Here is a 20,781-nt window from a genome sequence, read left to right on the forward strand (position 1 = left end):
CCACCCATATGACTCGGAATCCGGCTGAAAGGGGAAGGTCGACCACAAAATCCATGGAAATATGAGACCACGGCCTGAGAGGAACATTTAAGGGCATAAGTTGCACGATAGGCAAGGAACGGGGAACCTTATGCTGTGCACAAACCGGACATGAATAAACAAATTCCTTGACGTCTTTAGAAAGACCAGGCCACCATACTGAGCGAGAGACTAACTCCAATGTCTTAGAGACTCCTGGATGCCCTGAAACTTTGTTACCATGGAATTCCGTTAAAACAGTAGCTCTCAAAAACTCAGGGACGTAAAGACGACCAGCAGGAGTAATTCTAGGAGCTTGGTGTTGAAGCTGTTTTAACTGGGTAAATAAATCTTGTGTGAGGCCCGCCCAGATGACCGAAGATGGAAGTATGGGGGTAACAGGATTGTTATTGTGAACCGGAAGAAAGCTACGTGACAGGGCATCAGCCTTAGTATTCTTGGAACCAGGCCTGAAAGTGATTATAAATTTGAAACGCGTAAAAAATAATGCCCAACGTGCCTGCCGGGCATTAAGCCGCTTAGCCGATTCAATGTATTGCAGGTTCTTATGGTCAGTCAATACCGAAATAGTATGTTTTGCTCCCTCCAGCCAATGCCTCCACTCCTCGAAAGCCCACTTTACCGCCAGTAACTCCCGATTACCAACGTCATAGTTGGATTCAGCGGAGGAGAATTTCCTGGACATAAAGGCAGAAGGATGTAACTCCAGAGACTCCGGATCCTTTTGAGAAAGGATAGCCCCCACTCCAACCTCCGAGGCATCAACCTTCACCACAAAGGGCAATTCCGGATTAGGATGTCTGAGGACTGGAGCCGAGACAAAGGCTTGTTTCAAGGCCCGGAAGGACAACTCAGCTTCACGCGACCAGTTGGTAGGATCCGCTCCTTTCTTTGTCAGAGCTACAATGGGAGCAACCAGGTCAGAAAAAGAATGAATGAACCTCCTATAATAATTCGCAAACCCTAAAAAGCGCTTAATTGCTTTTAAATTGGTGGGTTGCGCCCAACTAAGGATGGCCTGGAGTTTCTTTGGTTCCATAAGAACCAGACGCACCTGGGTAACATGTTGTTCCATTGATTCAGAAAAAATCAAGATGTCGTCTAAGTAAACGACCACGAATTTCCCTAGGAAGTCACGGAGCACATCGTTAATGAGGTCTTGAAAAACTGCCGGAGCATTGGACAGGCCGAACGGCATCACCAGGTATTCGTAGTGACCCGACTGAGTACTGAAGGCCGTTTTCCACTCATCTCCAGATTTAATTCGGATGAGGTTGTACGCTCCTCTAAGGTCAATTTTAGAAAAAATCACAGCAGAACGTAACTGATCAAAGAGTACAGAAATCAACGGCAAAGGATAGGTGTTTTTAACTGAGATCTTATTCAGGGCTCTAAAATCAATGCAAGGTCTAAGCGAGCCATCCTTTTTCTCCACAAAGAAGAAGCCTGCACTTAAAGGAGATTTTGATGGTCTAATAAATCCTTTCTCAAGGCTCTCCTTTTACATAATCATTCATAGCCGCAGTTTCTGGCCCGGATAATGCATATAATCTTCCCTTTGGCAATGCGGCACCAGGAATTAACTCAATAGCACAATCATAAGGCCGATGGGGAGGCAGAATGTCCGCATTGCCTTTGGAGAAAACATCAGCAAACTCCTGATATTCCACCGGAATGAGTTCTGGAATGATAGCTGCTACTCTGACTGGAAACGTGATACATTCCTTATCACAAAAAGTACCCCATTGTGAAATCTCCCCCGACCGCCAATCAATGGTGGGATTATGAAAGGCCAGCCAAGGGTGACCCAGAACAACTGGAACTGCTGGGCAATGTGTAAGATAGAACTCTATTTTCTCGGAATGTAGAGCTCCTACTGTAAGTAGTACAGGGGGTGTACGGAGAGAAATAATCCCATTAGACAGCGGACTCCCATCTAAGCCATGCATGGTGACACACCTACCCAAAGGTAACTGAGGAATGCCTAAGGCCTTAGCCCAAGTTAAATCCATAAAGTTTCCTGCAGCTCCACTGTCAACAAAAGCCGACACCGAAGAACTGAGGCTGCCAAAGGAAACTTTAACTGGGACTAAAAGGGAGTTATTCGAGGAGATAAGCTGCAGACCTAGGTGAACCCCCTCACAATTCACCTGGTCAAAGCGTTTCCCGACTTGTTCGGACAATTACGAGCAAAATGTCCCTTACCCCCACAGTACAGACAAAGACCAGAATTTTGCCTTCTGGCTCTTTCTTCAGGAGACAGCCGGGAGAGACCCATCTGCATGGGCTCCTCTACGTCTTCAGGAATGGAATATACACACGGACTTGACCTTACAGGTGTTCCTTTTTCAGCCCTCCGCTCTCTGAGACGACGATCAATCTTAATAGAAAGATCCATGAGTTTATCGAGAGTCTCAGGAGCGGGGTACTGAAGGAGACTGTCTTTTATAGACTCTGATAAGCCGAGGCGAAACTGACTGCGCAGGGCTGGGTCATTCCAGCCACAGTCGTTCGACCAACGGCGAAACTCCGTACAATAAACCTCCGCAGGATTTCTACCCTGTCTGAGAGCGCGCAACTGACTTTCAGCGGACGCCTCTCTGTCAGGGTCATCATACAAGAGCCCTAAAGACTCAAAAAAAAACGTCAACTGACAACAATGCCGGATCCTCTGCTCTTAAACCAAATGCCCAGGTCTGAGGATCCCCCTGGAGCAAAGAAATAATAATCCCGACCCGCTGAGGTTCAGTACCCGAGGAAGTCGGTCTTAAATGAAAATAAAGTTTACAGGATTCTTTAAAATTAAAAAACTCTTTTCTATCACCAGAAAAACGGTCAGGCAAATGCATCTTTGGTTCAGGGACTACCCTTGGGGAAGATCGCAAAAGATCTTCCTGCGACTTCAACTGAAGAGAAAGATCCTGAACCATCTGAGTAAGTTCTTGAATCTGGCTGACTAAGAGCTGACCAGGATTTGGCCCTAAACCTGTTGGATTCATGAGGCCGATAAACTCTCACAAAACTGAATGAGAAAAAATTAAACCCCGTTTAATTTTAAGTTTTGGTTTGGCCGGTAATAATGTTATGATTCCAGCACTCTGGTCAGAGTAGATCTTATGGCAAGGACCGGAGCACTGGAACGGAATGCTGGGGAAGGGAGCAGGACAGGAAAATAGCCCCTGGCGCCCTAACTCTGTTGTCTCACCCGTGTTGTCAGAAATCCCCTGCGAGACTATGGTTTCTTGAGCCCTTGGCAGCCGCGTTTGAAGGGCGGATTATGTCTGCCCAACTCCGATGCCCCCCGGTCTTAATGAGAGACAAAGGGAAACCCGAGACAGGGTGATAACAAGAGGCCCTCTAACTAAACAACCAGGCCAGGGGCTAAGCAAACTCAAAACTATAATATGTGCGGAGAAACTGCCAGTGAAAAGGACAACCAAAATATCCACTTGTCCAATTCTCCTACTCGGCACCGCCGAGTACCAGAGAGGACTTGTGGAAGCGGAACCCTCCGCAAATGCTCCAAACACAAAATATAAAAGGTAAAGCGGCTGAGCCGCAACACACGGCAGAGCCGCAACTCACGAACACCACTGGATATAAAACGGTGATCAGTCAGGACTCCAGGGAACCAAACGACCTCTTGGGAGGAGATGACAACTCCCGAATACCGGACTTCTGAGGACTGGAATGACCGGATACAGCAGGACTGGAAACAGACTCTCAGCAAACAAAGGCAGCATGCAGGAAGCTATTACCGGCGTCTGTGAGAAGCCCTGGGAGTGTATTTAACAAGGAGTCCTCCAATCAGCTGCTAAAGGCTGATTAGAATAAATGCCGTGCAGCTGCTTTGCTGCACGGCCAGAGAGCAGGTGAATATCTTAATTTCCTAAAGCCTAGCAACGGTGAACGCGGTCCGCCAGTGGCGTCCCCGTTGCTAGGGTCTGTGCAGCTCAGCGCGCCCGGCGTCTAGCGTTGCTAGGGAGTCGGCGGCTGTACGCGCACGGCGTCTCTAGTTGCTAGGCGCCGGACCGCGCAGACAAGCGGACCCCGGCGCCTAACACATGGATGGGAGACACACGGAAACTGGTCATGAACTTGGGGGAGGGGCGGCCAGGAGAGCGTATAACTCCCCCGTTGACTTAAAGTCTAAGGATCGCGGCCTCACCTAGTCCTGGCACCTATGATCCCTAAAGCATAGGGCTGTTGCACTTAAAAGTGGCGGCGCATCAACCACTGTTTGTTTGTAGTCTCCTCCAATACAGTGAAGCTGTATCCGGACCCTCTAGTAAGAGGAAACCCATTGACTTACCTTCTCCCCATGCTCCGACCACAGCCTGGTTACGTCTGCTGGACCTGCTAGAATCATCAGACAAAGACGCCCGTCGAGACAGCACTATACTGCGAAGGTAAGCGTTGTTGCGACCCGGTGGAGAGTTGTTGGAGCGACTCTTTCTAGTATGTATTTAAGATGCTGTTAAGAAAAGTCGCTCACAGGAAAAAAAAAACATAGTAAGCCTATAAAAATAAAAGAAAAGCTTCAGGCTGCTATTAACTGCAGCCCTGTGACCATGGTCTGGCTCCTGCCGCACCAAACAAAAAACTGGTTGGACTGAGTCAGTGGGCGGGATTATATGGAGAAGCCCTGATGCATCCTGGGAGGCCAGAAACCTCGTGACTGCTTGGTGCCATTTCCGCTGTCGCTCCGGCATATCCCAATGTTATCCTGTGGATAACCTGTGGACCCAGCCGGAGAAATGGATAGTAACTGCAGCAAAAGTAAAAACATTAAAAAAAACTAAGAAACATGTATCAACCATGTGTGTGTGTGTCAACCTTCTTTCATGTTGACTTAACCTTTTGATCCTGTCGACCCTATGGTGTCGACCTTTTAACTGTCTATCAACCAACCGCCTCCCGAATCATTTATGGTCACCTATAAATATTCTCTATCTAATTACAGTCAGGAAATGCAACGTTATCAGCACAGTGGATATATTTTATTTAGATTCTGTAAGTCTAAATAATAGGACATACGTTTCAAATTAGCTTGCCTGAAACCATGTTCTAGCTGCGGGGTATAGCACACATTGTGTAAGGCTGTGGGGCACTAGTTAAACCCTTTGCAGGGGTGAGGTCTAGTTCAGCTCTGGAAGGAGCTTGGAAGGTGAAGTTCTGCAGCAGCGATGTGAAGAATAGAAACAGCTCCATATTAGCCAGGCTTTCCCCAGCACAGCTTCTTTTACCTGCGACAAACAAAAAGAGGTAACATTAATAGTAGCTAAACACTACAGTTTTTTTTATAAAGACTATGAGCATTCATAACTTTAACACTCACTTTATTTCTATTCTACAAATCTGAATAGTCATACTAACAGTAACATAACCATACTCCTGAAATGATAGCATTACACAATACAGATGTACCCATCCTCATACCACTTACAACTAGTTTGCCGCAATGTGTGTGTGTGTGTGTGTGTGTGTGTGTGTGTGTGTGTGTGTGTGTGTGTTAGTTAGTGGGCACATGCCTATAGTCACACCATCCTCAGTTGCTTTGTGACCTTTTACCAAGGGTCTGGATTATGCAGCTGAGAACCAATAAAGTCCCATTAAATAGTGCAATTCAAAAAGGTATTGTTTCAGAGGTACATCTCCACCTTTGAACTTTGTTTAGAGCAAAATTATATAAGTGCAAAACTAAGCAAATAAGACAATACAGACCTGCTTACAAATTGGTATTATAAATAATTACAACCCTCAAATTAGATAGTTATTTACAGGAAAGAAAACAAAATGAGAAAAGGCTCTGCTCATAAGATCTTAAATGCTAGAGGTTACCAGTACAATTGAATTAATTACTTAATGAATTAATAAATAAATAAATAAATAGTTGAGTGCAGAAATTGTTTGTGAATTTAAAATTTGTTTTTTTTTTAAATAAAATTAATGAGTAGAAAAAGTGAATTTTATGAAACTTGTTCTTTTAGCCCAAGGTAGAATTACAATAGAAAAATGGAAACAATATGGTGGCACAGTTGGCATGTTCTATTAAAGATTTGCTTTGCACCCATACTTACCAGCTAAACTCAAATTAGTATACAGAATATCTACTAAAATTAACTTCAAGTTCTGTTTCTTTAAATAATCATCTTATTTCATAATCTTTGTTATTTAAATGCTCAAATTTGATTTTGGACATAGCTATAAATGAAAGAAAAAGTACTACAGTAGTTGAAAATGTAAATACAGTAGCACCTTCAGACTGTTCAGGGAGCTATCATGATATATTCCAAAAATGTTCTCTTTGCATCCCAATACATATTCAACATGTGATAGGAATTAGATGTGGTTATAGAGAACTGAAGTTATTATTATTACTGGTTGAGTCTTCAATATAAAAAATTCCAAAATATGGAATGTTTTTATTATTACCAGTTATTTATATAGCGCACACATATTCCGCAGCGCTTTCCAGAGAATATTTGCCCATTCACATCAGTCCCAGCCCCAGTGGAGCTTCCAATCTATATTCCCTATCACATGTACACGATCACACATTCACGCTAGGGTTAATTTTTGTTGGGATCCAATTAACCTACCAATATATTTTTGGAGTGTGGGAGGAAACCGGAGCACCCGGAGGAAACCCACGCAACTACAAGGAGAATATCCAAACTCTACACAGTTGGGACCATGGTAGGAATCGAACCCATGACCTCAGTGCTGTGAGGCAGTAATGCTACCCATTACACCATCCGTACTGCCCTATATTATACAGTATTAATATTATTTTGTTTTCTGATGGTTTAATGTAAACTTTGTTTCATGCACAAAATTAATAAACATATTGTACATTAAAAAAATTACCTTCAGGCTATGTGTATATGAAACATAAATGCATTCTGTGTTTAGACTTGGGCCCCATACCTAAGATCTCATTATGGTATGCAAATAATCTAGAAAACTCCAATATTTAAAATACTTCTGGTCCCAAGCATTTTGGATATGGGAGACTACGAATAATAATAATAATAATAATAATAATTATTATTATTCATAAATGTTCTTTCCTATTTATTTATTTATAAATATCTTTTTCCGGAATCATGTATTCAGATTTGTTTGATTTTATTTAGGTTTTCCCATCACATGAGTATTGTGAATTAAAATATAGAACTTTACACACAATTACTGCACTCATCTACTGTATTTATTTATTAAATTGTTCAATTGTAATGATACTTTCATTATATTATGTATACTGACAAAGTTTTAAAAATGGTAAGTAATAATCATGCACAGAACAAACAAAAACAGTCACTCTCAGGTCATACAAATAAATATAGCATAAGCTATGGCTCTTATTGGAGCCCATGTCCTGGCCAGAGTAAAATGCTAAATAACAGAGAAAATATTACATTTTCCATTTGTGAAATTAGGAAAAAAATATTTATCACTTGCGCATTAAAAATGTGGATTGTGATAAATAGAGCCATAAGACAGAAGTATAATGTAACATTTAATTTTCTGCCATGAGCTGGGAGTGTTTTTCAGAATTTACTAAACAGGAAAGTAGTAGTGCATCTGCATACTGTATGTAGAAGGTAAAATACATTAAAATTCAGATTTAAAAGCACTGCACATCCACTAATAGCAAAAATAGTAACATATTGTATACAGTGTTAACAGAAAACACCCTGTGTGTGCTAAAACATCCTCTATTAGAATGAATAAATGCATATAATTTTTTTTTCTTTGAACAAATGACTCCTAAGCATCACAATAATTGTAGATCTAAGCTCTCCATTATTAAGGTTACTGCCCAATAATGAAGGTTCCATCTATAAAATATGTTCATTATTAGCATTACCCAATGAGAATGGTATGAATGCCTCATTCTTCTTGAAATGTCCTTCTGGGGTGAGAAAATGTTCCGGGTAAAACTCTTCTGGCCTTTCAAAGTAGGCTTCATCTTTCAGTGCAGAGGATAGAAATGGAATCACCATGGTACCCTAGATGAAAAATAGCCAGTTAGAACCGGACCACTGTGTAACAGACATAAAGAGTTAAACAGAAGGAATATTTTGGAGCACATATACAGTATATGCAGACCTAGTTGTTCAAAGTGACGGATAAAACATGAGAGATTGTAGTCAATTTCACTATATCTGAATATCTAAAATTGACCAGATTATGGTGCACATTTATTTAGCCAATTCTGTCCTTAAAACATATGGAAACGACTGTTTATGGTCATAATTAAATGTTGCTAGAACAAAATAGAAAGCAGGAGATTCAGTACTGTATGTAATAAGATCAGAAACGCTTAGCTTTTAATCCAGCAGCGAGTTTACAGTCTATGGTCCAGATTTATCAAGCCTTTAAGAGTGATAAAGTGGAGAATGATAAGGCACCAACTGGTTGTTTGGTACTTTATCACTGTGCAATTTATCACTCTCCAAGGCTTGATGAATATGGGCTTTAGTTCACTACCACATGTACATACACATACGCACTAGAGTTAATTTCTGTCATGCAGCAAATAACCTACCTGTATATTTTTGAATTGTGGACTGAAACCTGAAATATTTGGAGAAAAACAAACAAAGCACAGCGAGACTATACATACTCCATACAGTTAGAATAATCTGTGGTGGGATTCAAACCCAAGACCTCAGTTCTGTGAGGCAGTAATGCTAACCATTACACCCCTGCTTTTTGGTGGGAGTTGAATGAGGTCTACCACTGCATCACTGTTGATGTGCATTTTTGGAAATTCTGCTATAAATTGCTGGAATGGGTTTATGCATTTCTTCCCTGCTAGGGACTTCAAGAGCATATAGGAATTGACAGGGAGTTAAATAGGGGTCAACTGCTTGCTGCTAATCTCTGCGCATAGAGAAAAAGAGGAACATTTTTGATACAGTATTTGTGTATTATTTGGGGATGGCATAAGCAGAGTAAGTAGTCTACACCAGCAGATCCATCAAATGCATCAAACAGCCCAAGACTTTACAAATCGTGTGGTTTATTGAGTAGTAGCGCGTTGTACAACAACACTCACAATTACACACCCACATTATCTGGATGGAGTAGAGCTTGAGCGGAACATACAGAGCACCGGTGATGTATGTGGGTAGTGGTGCATAGAGAGGTGGTAGAGGTGTACCATGGCAGCAGATCTCTCCATGATATCGCAGGGTCTATCAGAAGATAAATGGAAAACATTTGTGTGCCACTCATACACAGGGACAAGATGATAACACACGTGTAGAAAACCAAATGGTGGCCATCTTGGAAAAGGTCAGAAGCTTTCCTAAAGAAGCACCATGGAAACAGCTCAGTAGTACATGGTTTGCTTAGCTCAAATAGAGCCAGAATATTTTTCTTTGCAATTTTTTTTTAAAAGGAGTGTATGTATGTGTTTATTTTTAAGTTGTTCCAGTAACCCTTTATTTTATGACTATTGCTATGGCCATCAGTAACTGAACCAAGTAGATTCCCTATGATATGCTTAGAGAAATTGAAATCTCACCTTTGGAATAAAGTAGCTCCTGAATGTGACGTCCTGATTAGTTGCGTGAGGGACACCAGCCGGTGCGATATCACCAAACCGCTGAATTTCATGAACGACGGCATCGGTGTACGCCATTTGTTTCCTATGCTCCAATTGGGGTTGAGATGATCCAACTACTCTTTGAATTTCATTTTGCACTTTTTCTGCCAGAGAAGATATACTGTATTTCACTTCTAAATATTTTAGAGCCCAAAAGCACTATGCAGCGCTTACTACTACTACTACTACTACTACTACAAGCAATAGAGAAAAAAAAGTACAGAAAGTACAAGAGCCCAAAACCATTTCACATAAAAAAAAAACTACACAACCATTTAAAATAAATGATATCAATTGAAAATTTTTATTTTTAACAAGTAGAACTGAATTCACAAATCTGGCTCTTCAGTTACACTCAGTGAGCTTTTCACTTATTACTTGTATTGGTTTATATACAAATTGTGGATGGCTGCTATCCAAGTAGTTTGTATGTCTTAATCTTGTTTAGGTAGAACTACTTTGCCCAAATAAAATGTATTGGTGTTCAATTTAATGCTACACAGTTAATGCATGGTATTTTTCATGTATTGTAAATATAAATAGAAAACATCTATAATGAATAACTTTTTGGTCATAATTTCCAATTATTATTCCTACAGTTTTTTCTCTCTTAGCGGTCTAATATAATAAGTTTCATCTTTATTGCAAACCTTTGTTTTTAATCGCGTGTGCCTTTGTGCTTTGTTACTGTTTTCATTGATATTTATAAAAGTGGAATGAGGAAAATATTTAATGGAACAGCTGGAAATTTCAGTCAGCACTAGTCATTATTACAGTTCAAAATGTTTCAATCATTATTATTTAAAGGTCCCTTACTTGTTATTTAGCTATACCTGTTCCAATAGAGCTTTCAATCATAAAAACTGAGCATTCCAAGTAAAAAAAAAAAAAAAAAAGGATAGTGTGGCACAAGGCCACTACTCTCACAGTCTCTGTTCCTCTTTCAAGCACAATCTCACCTCCACCCAAGTCACTTTCCCCTCATACCTGCCTCCAAGTCTTTGCCCAGTCTTCTCCACCTCTCTAGATCTCATGCCCTCATTTACCCTTCTCTCCAGTTCTACATGCACATTTAAAAGTCAATTGTATTAAAGCTTACTTGCCCTCCATTCAACTCATTACTCATATCCTTTACCCCTTCTCCATGTATCATTCCCTTAAGCTGCTCATTTTTTCTCCTTGTTATCCCCATAGAACTATCCATGTCACCAGGGTTCTCCTACTCTCCTTCAGTGACTTGGATACTCAACCATACTGTATGTTGGGTACAGGTTCACCGAGTACTTAATTGGTGACCACAATGACTCATCAAATCTCATCCTAACCCTCTGTTCCATGTTCTCTACGTACCCCATCTGTGTCACCCATGTCTGTCTACCCCTCCCCTTTAGAAAGTAAGCTCTCACGAGCAGGGCACTCTTCCCTCATGTTCTTATCCTTTGTCTTACTTTAATAATCTTCAACTGTACCACATCCAGCAGTCTTCTGCCACCTAATACTTATTCCAGTGTCATCTGCTGATGTAACTATGTTTATTTACCCTGTACTTGTCCTATACTGTCATCAACTGTAAGTTGCTGTTTTCCTGTGAATCCACTCCTCCAGGAGGATCTCAGATAAGCTTAACAAATTTTTATTGTACGAGTCCAATCTATATGTACTGTTACTTACATGTTATGTTTATATTAAAATATTTTAAACTACTATACTATGGGCTTTACTTCCCGACTTTTGGAGATTCTATATCACTATTAAGGGTCCCCACTGGAAACTACAAGAGAAGAACACCATAAAGAACCCATTATATGCAAGAAATATAAAGACCAGAGGGTACTTACTTTTAAACTACCATAGGTTGTGGGCACACTGATTTGTTTATATACCTGACACAGGGTGTACTATATAACTATTTGAATAGTCTTGACCACATCTGAAATTTTCACACAAGCACACCTTTCTTGGCAGTATTACACTATTATTGCTCTTTTGGTCTCCTTACGGTCCATTCACAGAGTCGCTGGGAAAGCCAGAAGATTGTGACCAGAATAGAGCAGGGTTCATACTACAGGCCTCAATACACATGGGTTGCGGTATGCATATTATTGTTTTATTTTCACTTGGAAACAATCTAACAAAGAAGGCGCTGAGTTCTACCATTTTGCTAATATATATATATATATATATATATATATATATATATATATACACACACACACACACACACACACACACACTGCTCAAAAAAATAAAGGGGGCACTTAAACAACACAATGTACCTCCAAGTCAATCACACTTCTGTGAAATCAAACTGTCCACTTAGGAAACAACACTGATTCACAATCAATTTCACATGCTGTTGTGCAAATGGAATTGACAACAGGTGGAAATTATAGGCAATTAGCAAGACACCCCCAATAAAGGAGTTGTTCTGCAGGTGGTGACCACAGACCACTTCTCAGCTCCTATGCTTTCTGGCTGATGTTTTGGTCACTTTTGAAAGCTGGTGGTGCTTTTACTCTAGTGGTAGCATGAGACGGAGTCTACTACCCACACAAGTGCCTCAGGTAGTGCAGTTCATCCAGGATGGCACATCAATGCGAGCTGTGGCAAGAAGGTTTGCTGTGTCTGTCAGCGTAGTGTCCAGAGCATGGAGGCGCTACCAGGAGACAGGCCAGTACATCAGGAGACGTGGAGGAGGCCGTAGGAGGGCAACAACCCAGCAGCAGGACTGCTACCTCCGCCTTTGTGCAAGGAGGAACAGGAGGAGCACTGCAAGAGCCCTGCAAAATTACCTCCAGCAAGCCACAAATGTGCGCGTGTCTACTCAAATGATCAGAAACAGACTCCATGAGGGTGGGGTGAGGGCCCAATGTTCACAGGTGGGGGTTGTGCTTACAGCCCAACACCGTGCAGGACGTTTGGCATTTGCCAGAGAACACCAAGATTGCCAAATTCGCCACTAGCGCCCTGTGCTCTTCACAGATGAAAGCAGGTTCTCACTGAGCACATGTGACAGATGTGACAGAGTCTGGAGACGCCAAGGAGAACGTTCTGCTGCCTGCAACATCCTCCATCATACAAATTGATTTGGTGGGTGTGGAAGTACCCACACCTCACCAAAAAGAAGAAATTCCTATGTTTGGAGCACTCTTTTTAATAATATTATGTATGAATGGGTGAAAAATGTATTTAGTTTAAAACTTAGCTTTTATTATTTAAATACTCAACTAAAAAATGATAACAGGGGTATACTAGAAATATCAATTGATTAATCCCCTTATGAGCAGTGGTATAAATAAGTAAGTGAGAGCAAATGCTATCATCTTGAGATTATGTATTTTGCTCAAAAATTAATGACAAAACAAAGATAGTAATCTATCAAACTTATTAAATAAGCAGCAGTAGTGATATTGGTGATATATATTCTTGCGTGCAATCAAAATGATTATTTTAGGAAATTAATTGATCTTTAGGTATTAAACTTGAATATCTCATATAAAGTCCAAACTGATAATATGTCTGGATTTCACCTGGCGGTATAAATAATGCTATACATATAGGATCGGCTTCTCCCCATACTTCAAAGTTTTTTTGTACATCAAATACTAACATCCCTTCCATACAAAAGAAAAAATGCTATCCATATCTGTATAGAGACAAATGAGGAATACATACAGTAGTTGCAATTAGACTGTGCTGGACACTGTCTGCATTTTGGTTCATTTGTATCCTTAAACAGGAAACTGACACATTGATGTTTATAACAACAGAGTATGTAACAGATGCAGGTGCCTTACACAGCCACTATTCGTAAGGGCCACATTCTAGTCAGAGTGGAACAAACCACATAAGTCAGTCCAACATGATCATATTAGGAAAGGAAATAACAATATACATTAGAGCTCCTATACAATTTGTTAATTATCTGTATTCAGAAATCATATTATTGCATGGAGAATTTAAACAACCAAGATCATGTTGTAATGTGTCATAGACAGTAGGAAAGAAAAGATTTTTTACACTGGCATGGATAGTAGAAAAATAAATACTGACACTCTAGTCAACTAATCCCATCTGCTGTCTAAACTCATCCATGAGCGGAGGAAAGATGAGTAGGACCGTCGACTGTGTCACGGAAATAAGAAAAATAGGCACACTGGCTGAAGACCCCGTCGTGGTGTTAGATGGGCCCTGGTGCTAATAAGCCTTGCAAGGTCCTAAATGCGCCACTTGGGCCTGAGCCAGAGTCCGAAAGTAAAAAGGACCACAGTGACAGTGTAAATCACACTTATATTGATATCACTAAATCATTAGAAAACATTTTAATTGTGTACTGAAATTGCCCACACCAGAATTACTCCTAGTGGAAAATATTGCTAATACAGGATAACTATAATATATGTCTTAGTGAGCACAGATTGGACAGTATCTCAGGTATTCACATTCACATTGATTGCACATTGCTCATTGCCATATTGCTAAAGAGATTGATACCTATTGTATTAACAAAAGTACACGAACATTACCTATCACATGTGAGACTGAAACAAAAACTACAGGAAAAAAGGATAGTGGGCACTCCAGTTCACTGATCCCATCTGCTGTCTGACCTCATCATTAGAGCGGAGGACAGATGAGAGTAGGATCGTGGGCTGTGCCGTGGAAAAAGAGAAGACGGACGGCAGCTTGAGAAGCCGTACGTGGTGTTAGGCGAACCCTGTTGCCGTTTGCCTTGCAGGGTCCGGATCGTTTCAAAAATATGTAATTTTCTTATATTATATTCATATTTAATTTTTATGTTTGTTTATTAATTTTATATCGGTAGGCAATCACAGTTATTCCTGTCTTGATCATGATTATTATTATTACCATCATGAATTTTTTATCCTAATATTCTTATATATTTTTTCTCTTCCCTTTTCAATTAATTAATTCTTCCATCAATAATTTTATAGTTTAAATCCTTTTTAAATTTTTTGTTCATCCTAATTACTATAATCTTATTTTTGAAATGTGCTAATTGAGTTTTGGTTTTTAATTTTTAATTTTTTTTTCGGACAATTCAGCATATATCATCGATCTGATTAATTAAAATCCTCTCTTTAAATTTTGTTTATTAACTAAACACTTATCTGATACTTATGATCTAATATATTAAACATTGGAAATGTCACTCTAACCAGTATGATACTATCGTGATCCACTTGTGCTATTCTGCACGAATAATCTCTGTGCATAACAGTAATCCCATACTTATCCTTGAGATGACAATCCGGCATTATTACTATTTGTGGAGTTTTAATAGAACAAGCATTGCTTAATGGATAGAACAGCTGGACAGACTCACGCCATAAGTAGGCAATTAGGATCTCAGGAAAATGATTGGCTGATGATTTCTTTTTAAATGTACCATCTGAACACCACTATAGGCTGCCAGGTGAGCAAGCCCAGGTGGTGAAACGTACGTCCAATAACGTCCTCACGCACGGACTCCTCACTGGCATGTTCTGTTGTCTGACCCAGACTTAGCAATTAGTCTGGGAGACAAGGTCTCGATGAGCTGGAGAAGGCCACCTAATATAAAGGATCATTGGGTACAAAGTCATTACCAACGACATCCTTCCATCTCTCCCTCAGTAAGAGGCACATACCCATGTGGGACCTGCAGGGCCTGTGATTACATGAAGCCAATACAAGAGATTACAGACAAATTTGGTAATCAACATAGGATCTCTGACTACTTTAACTGTAAAACAACCAATGGGGTGTATTGCCTACAGTGTCTATGTGGTAAAAGATATGTGGGAATAACCACACGTATGTTTAAACAGTGGATATTGGAGCATGCAGGAACAATTCGGAATGTGGACAGAGATATGCAGAATTTCTGACAAATAACCACGGTGGCTAGACATTTCTATCTCCATCGTAATGATAACACCCATCGAATGCAAGCCTTTGGCCTGGAAAAGGTTAAACTTGGAATCAGAGGGGGTGACGCAATGCAGGAATTACTCAAAAAGGAGAGCCAGTGGACCTATTTATTGGGAAGTTTAGCTCCATCAGGTCTCAATGAACACAAACTATACGGTGTTTCTATGATCATTTCCATGTGGAACTGAGACACCTTTTCTAGATCTTAAATGGCTTTTTCTTTTTCTACTTTCAATCTTTACTAGTTTTAATTAATTTTTTTGTACCCCGGTCCTTAATACATACTTCTATTGCATGTTATGTATCAGGTCAATTTTTGCAGACCATATCAATACAACAACTGTAACAGTAAACTAAGTACCAGCGCATTTCAATAATATACAATTATCACTACATTCCTAATTTTACCCCTCTTTGCTCTTCCTTACTTACCTTTTTCCCTTTTCCCTTTTTTTCATTTTTGAATAGGAACTTGGTACACTTTCCCGCCACAATCAAATATGGTGACATTTCTACCACAATCACTAATTTACATTTGTTTTTGTTATCTCACGAGTACATGATTTTTTTAGCGTTCATTTTTAATCACTTCAGTAATTCACTTTTTACTCACGACATCACACATATCAGGTTCAACCCATGTCTACTTGATTAGCATTAAGTAGACTTACATATAGGACTCAAACCTTTCACTTCATAGCTATATTATTACACAACCAGTTTCTAAACATTCATAAATTGACAATTAACACCTATGATACACATACATTTTCTTCCTCAAGTATAATCACTTTTTTCCACTTCTCACATACATTTTCCTTCTTTTTCCCACCTATCCCTTCACCCCCCCCTCCTTTTTTTCGGTGTTTAATATTTTCATTTTATTAGTGTCTAACTTTCACTTCACACTCACTTTGGTGTAGTAGTTTTGATTCTATGGTCATAACAATAGGTTATGTCCCAGGTATTATCGTTTCAAAAATATGTAATTTTCTTATATTATATTCATAATTAATTTTTACATTTGTTTATTAATTTAATATCAGTAGGCAATCACAGTTATTCCTGTCTTGATCATGATTATTATTATTACCATCATGAATTCTTTATCCTAATATTCTTATATATTTTTTCTCTTCCCTTTTCAATTAATTAATTCTTCCATCAATAATTTTATAGTTTAAATCCTTTTTAAATTTATTGTTCATCCTAATTACTATAATCTTATTTTTGAAAAGTGCTAATTGAGTTTTGGTTTTTAATTTTTAATTTTTTTTCCGGACAATTCAGCATATATCATCGGTCTGATTAATTAAAATCCTATCTTTAAATTTTGTTTATTAACTAAACACTTATCTGATACTTATGATCTAATATATCAAACGTTGGAAATGTCACTCTAACCAGTATGATACTATCGTGATCCACTTGTGCTATTCTGCACGAATAATCTCTATGCATAATAGTAATCCCATACTTATCCTTGAGATGACAATCCGACATTATTACTATTTGTGGAGTTCTAATAGAACAAGCATTGCTTAATGGATAGAACAGCTGGACAGACTCACGCCATAAGTAGGCAATTAGGATCTCAGGAAAATGATTGGCTGATGATCTCTTTTTAAATGTACAATCTGAACACCACTATAGGCTGCCAGGTAAGCAAGCCCAGGTGGTGAAACGTACGTCCAATAACGGCCTCACACACGGACTCCTCACTGCAGGGGGAGCCGTGACCAGCAGCAGCAATTCAAAGTGATCGGGCGGCCAGGATCGACTGAGCTCGGGGATACCGCGATCAATAGTGGTAACGTACAGTGACCTGTGTTTTAGACATACTTACCCGACACTCCCCACATCTTTTCTTCTCTTTTTTTTTATTTTCACGGACGAACACCTGGTTTCCGGTGGCGCATCCGGACCCTGCACGGCAAACGGCAACAGGGTTCGCCTAACACCACGTACGGCTTCTCAAGCTGCTGTCCGTCTTCTCTTTTTCCACGGCACAGCCCACGATCCTATTTTCATCTGTCCTCCGCTCTAATGATGAGGTCAGACAGCAGATGGAATCAGTGAACTGGAGTGCCCACTATCCTTTTTTCCTGTAGTTTTTGTTTCAGTCTCACATGTGATAGGTAATGTTCGTGTACTTTTGTTAATACAATAGGTATTAATCTCTTTAGCAATATGGCAATGAGCAATGTGCAATCAATGTGAATGTGAATACCTGAGATACTGTCCAATCTGTGCTCACTAAGACATATATTATAGTTATCCTGTATTAGCAATATTTTCCACTAGGAATAATTCTGGTGTGGGCAATTTCAGTACACAATTAAAATGTTTTCTAATGATTTAGTGATATCAATATAGGTGTGATTTACACTGTCACTTTGGTCCTTTTTACTTTCGGACTCTGGCTCAGGCCCAAGTGGCGCATTTAGGACCTTGCAAGGCTTATTAGCACCAGGGCCCATCTAACACCACAACGGGGTCTTTAGCCAGTGTGCCTATTTTTCTTATTTCTGTGACACAGTCGACGGTCCTACTCATCTTTCCTCCGCTCATGGATGAGGTTAGACAGCAGATGGGATTAGTTGACTAGAGTGTCAGTATTTATTTTTCTACTATCCATGCCAGTGTAAAAAATCTTTTCTTTCCTACGGTCTACGACACATTACAACATGATCTTGGTTGTTTAAATTCTCCATGCAATAATATGATTTCTGAATACAGATAATTAACAAATTGTATAGAAGCTCTAATGTATATTGTTATTTCCTTTCCTAATATGATCATGTTGGACTGACTTATGTGGTTTGTTACACTATGACTAGAATGTGGCCCTTACGAATAGTGGCTGTGTAAGGCACCTGCATCCGTTACATACTCTGTTGATATAAACATCAATGTGTCAGTTTCCTGTTTAAAGATACAAATGAACCAAAATGTAGACAGAGTGTCCAGCATAGTCTAATTGCAACTACTGTATGTATTCCTCATTTGTCTCTACACAGACATGGATAGCATTTTTTCTTTTGTATGGAAGGGATGTTAGTATTTGATGTACAAAAAAACTTTGAAGTATGGGGAGAAGCCGATCCTATATGTATAGCATTATTTATACCGCCAGGTGAAATCCAGACATATATTATCAGTTTGGACTTTATATGAGATATTCAAGTTTAATACCTAAAGATCAATTAATTTCCTAAAATAATCTTTTTGATTGCACGCAAGAATATATATCACCAATATCACTACTGCTGCTTATTTAATAAATTTGATAGATTACTATCTTTGTTTGGTCATTCATTTTTGAGCAAAATACATAATCTCAAGACGATAGCATTTGCTCTCACTTACTTATTTTTATCACTGCTCATAAGGGGATTAATCAATTGATATTTCTAGTATACCCCTGTTATCATTTTTTAGTTGAGTATTTGAATAATAAAAGCTAAGTTCTAAACTAAATACATTTTTCACCCATTCATACATAATATTATTAAAAAGAGTGCTCCAAACATAGGAATTTCTTCTTTTTGGTGAGGTGTGGGTGCTTCCACACCCACCGAATCAATTTGTATCTGGTACACTATTCCTGGGAGCACCTCCAACGCAAGAATAGCTGCCCATTTGGGCTTAATTTGTTTTTGTTTAGTTGGTTTTTATGATTCAGTCAATTAATTATATTCAGTCTGGTGCAGGATAAACCTAGATTTGCTACATCCTCCAGCATGACCGGTTTGGCAGTGGGTCTGTAATGGTGTGGGGTGGCAATTCTTTGGGGGGCCGCACAGCCCTCCATGTGCTCACCAGAGGTAGCCTGACTGCCATTAGGTACCGAGATGAGATCCTCAGACCCTTTGTGAGAACATATGCTGGTGCGGTTGGCCCTGGGTTCCTCCTAATGCAAGACAATGCTAGACCTCATGTGGCTGGAGTGTGTCAGCAGTTCCTGCAAGACGAAGGAATTGATGTTATGGACTGGCCCGCCCATTCCCCAGACCTGAATCCAATTGAGCACATCTGGGACATCATGTCTCGCTCCATCCAGCAATGCCACGTTACACCACAAACTGTCCAGTAGTTGGCAGACGCTTTAGTCCAGGTCTGGGAGGAGATCCCTCAGGAGACCATCCGCCACCTCATCAGGAGCATGCCCAGGCATTGTAGGGAGGTCATACAGGCACATGGAGGCCACACACACTACTGAGCCTCATTTTGACTTGTTTTAAGGACATTACATAAAAGTTGGATCAGCCTGTAGTGTGTTTTTCCACTTTAATTTTGAGGGTGACTCCAAATCCAGACCTCCATGGGTTAATAAATTTGATTTCCATTGATAATTTTTGTGTGATTTTGTGGTCAGCACATTCAACTATGTAAAGAACAAAGTATTTAATAAGAATATTTAATTGATTAAGATCTAGGATGTGTTATTTTAGTGTTCTCTTTATTTTTTTGAGCAGTGCACACACACACACACACACTGGGTATATTATATATATATATATATATATATTTTTTTTTTAATTATTATTATTATTATTATTATTATTATACACTGAAAGAAATGGATTTGGACACAAATATCCTCTTTATACCATATTCAGGCCCGGCGCCACCCACTCAGCAAAGGGATGCAGGGCAGGTAGGTGCCTGGCTGGAGAGGCGCTCTCCCTGCTCTGCATCCCTGCTGGTGGGACATGCTGTCCCCTCTGCTGCTGCATCTTTCACACCGTATGACAGGCAGTGGTGCCGGCAGCATGAAGCATCCTCCCCCCCCCCCCCCACCGACAGCGTCAGGGTTGGGCATTGCAAAGGGGGCTGATCTCCATGGATGGAGGGGGTCAAATACATGGGTCTGAGGAGGCAGAGCTACACAGAAACAGCAGACTGCTACTGAGGAGGATGTGCTGCTCCAGATCTGGCCAGCCTGACTGTAATAGGAAACTGAAGGGAGAATGAGCAAGAAAGTGTGCAGCGCCACTACTGGGGGCATTCTATGCAAGTGGCGTTACTACTGGGTGTGTTATGTATAAGCAGTGCTACTACTGGAGGAGTTATGTGTAAGCTGCTCTACTATTGGGGACATTAAGTTTAAGCAGCACCACTACTGGGGGCGTTATATGTAAGCGGCACCACTACTGGGGGTGTTATGTGTAAGCGGCACCACTACT

The 20,781-nt window shown here is 40.0% G+C and overlaps 1 protein-coding gene across 1 annotated transcript in view; it reads right to left on the reverse strand.

Annotated features, from left to right (window-relative positions):
• Positions 1–5,093: 5,093 nt before the first annotated feature.
• Positions 5,094–20,781, reverse strand: part of LOC134911117 (cytochrome P450 2K4-like) — an 85,006-nt gene continuing 69,318 nt past the window's right edge. Inside the window, exons 7-9 of the mRNA XM_063919487.1 lie at positions 9,578–9,762; positions 7,913–8,054; positions 5,094–5,285 (exon numbers count right to left, since the gene is read on the reverse strand). Coding sequence (XP_063775557.1) covers positions 5,107–5,285; positions 7,913–8,054; positions 9,578–9,762 — 506 coding nt within the window. The 3' untranslated portion in view covers positions 5,094–5,106. The remainder of the gene's footprint in view (positions 5,286–7,912; positions 8,055–9,577; positions 9,763–20,781) is intronic.

Source organism: Pseudophryne corroboree, chromosome 4 (genome assembly GCF_028390025.1).
Source record: "Pseudophryne corroboree isolate aPseCor3 chromosome 4, aPseCor3.hap2, whole genome shotgun sequence".
NCBI lineage: Eukaryota > Metazoa > Chordata > Amphibia > Anura > Myobatrachidae > Pseudophryne > Pseudophryne corroboree.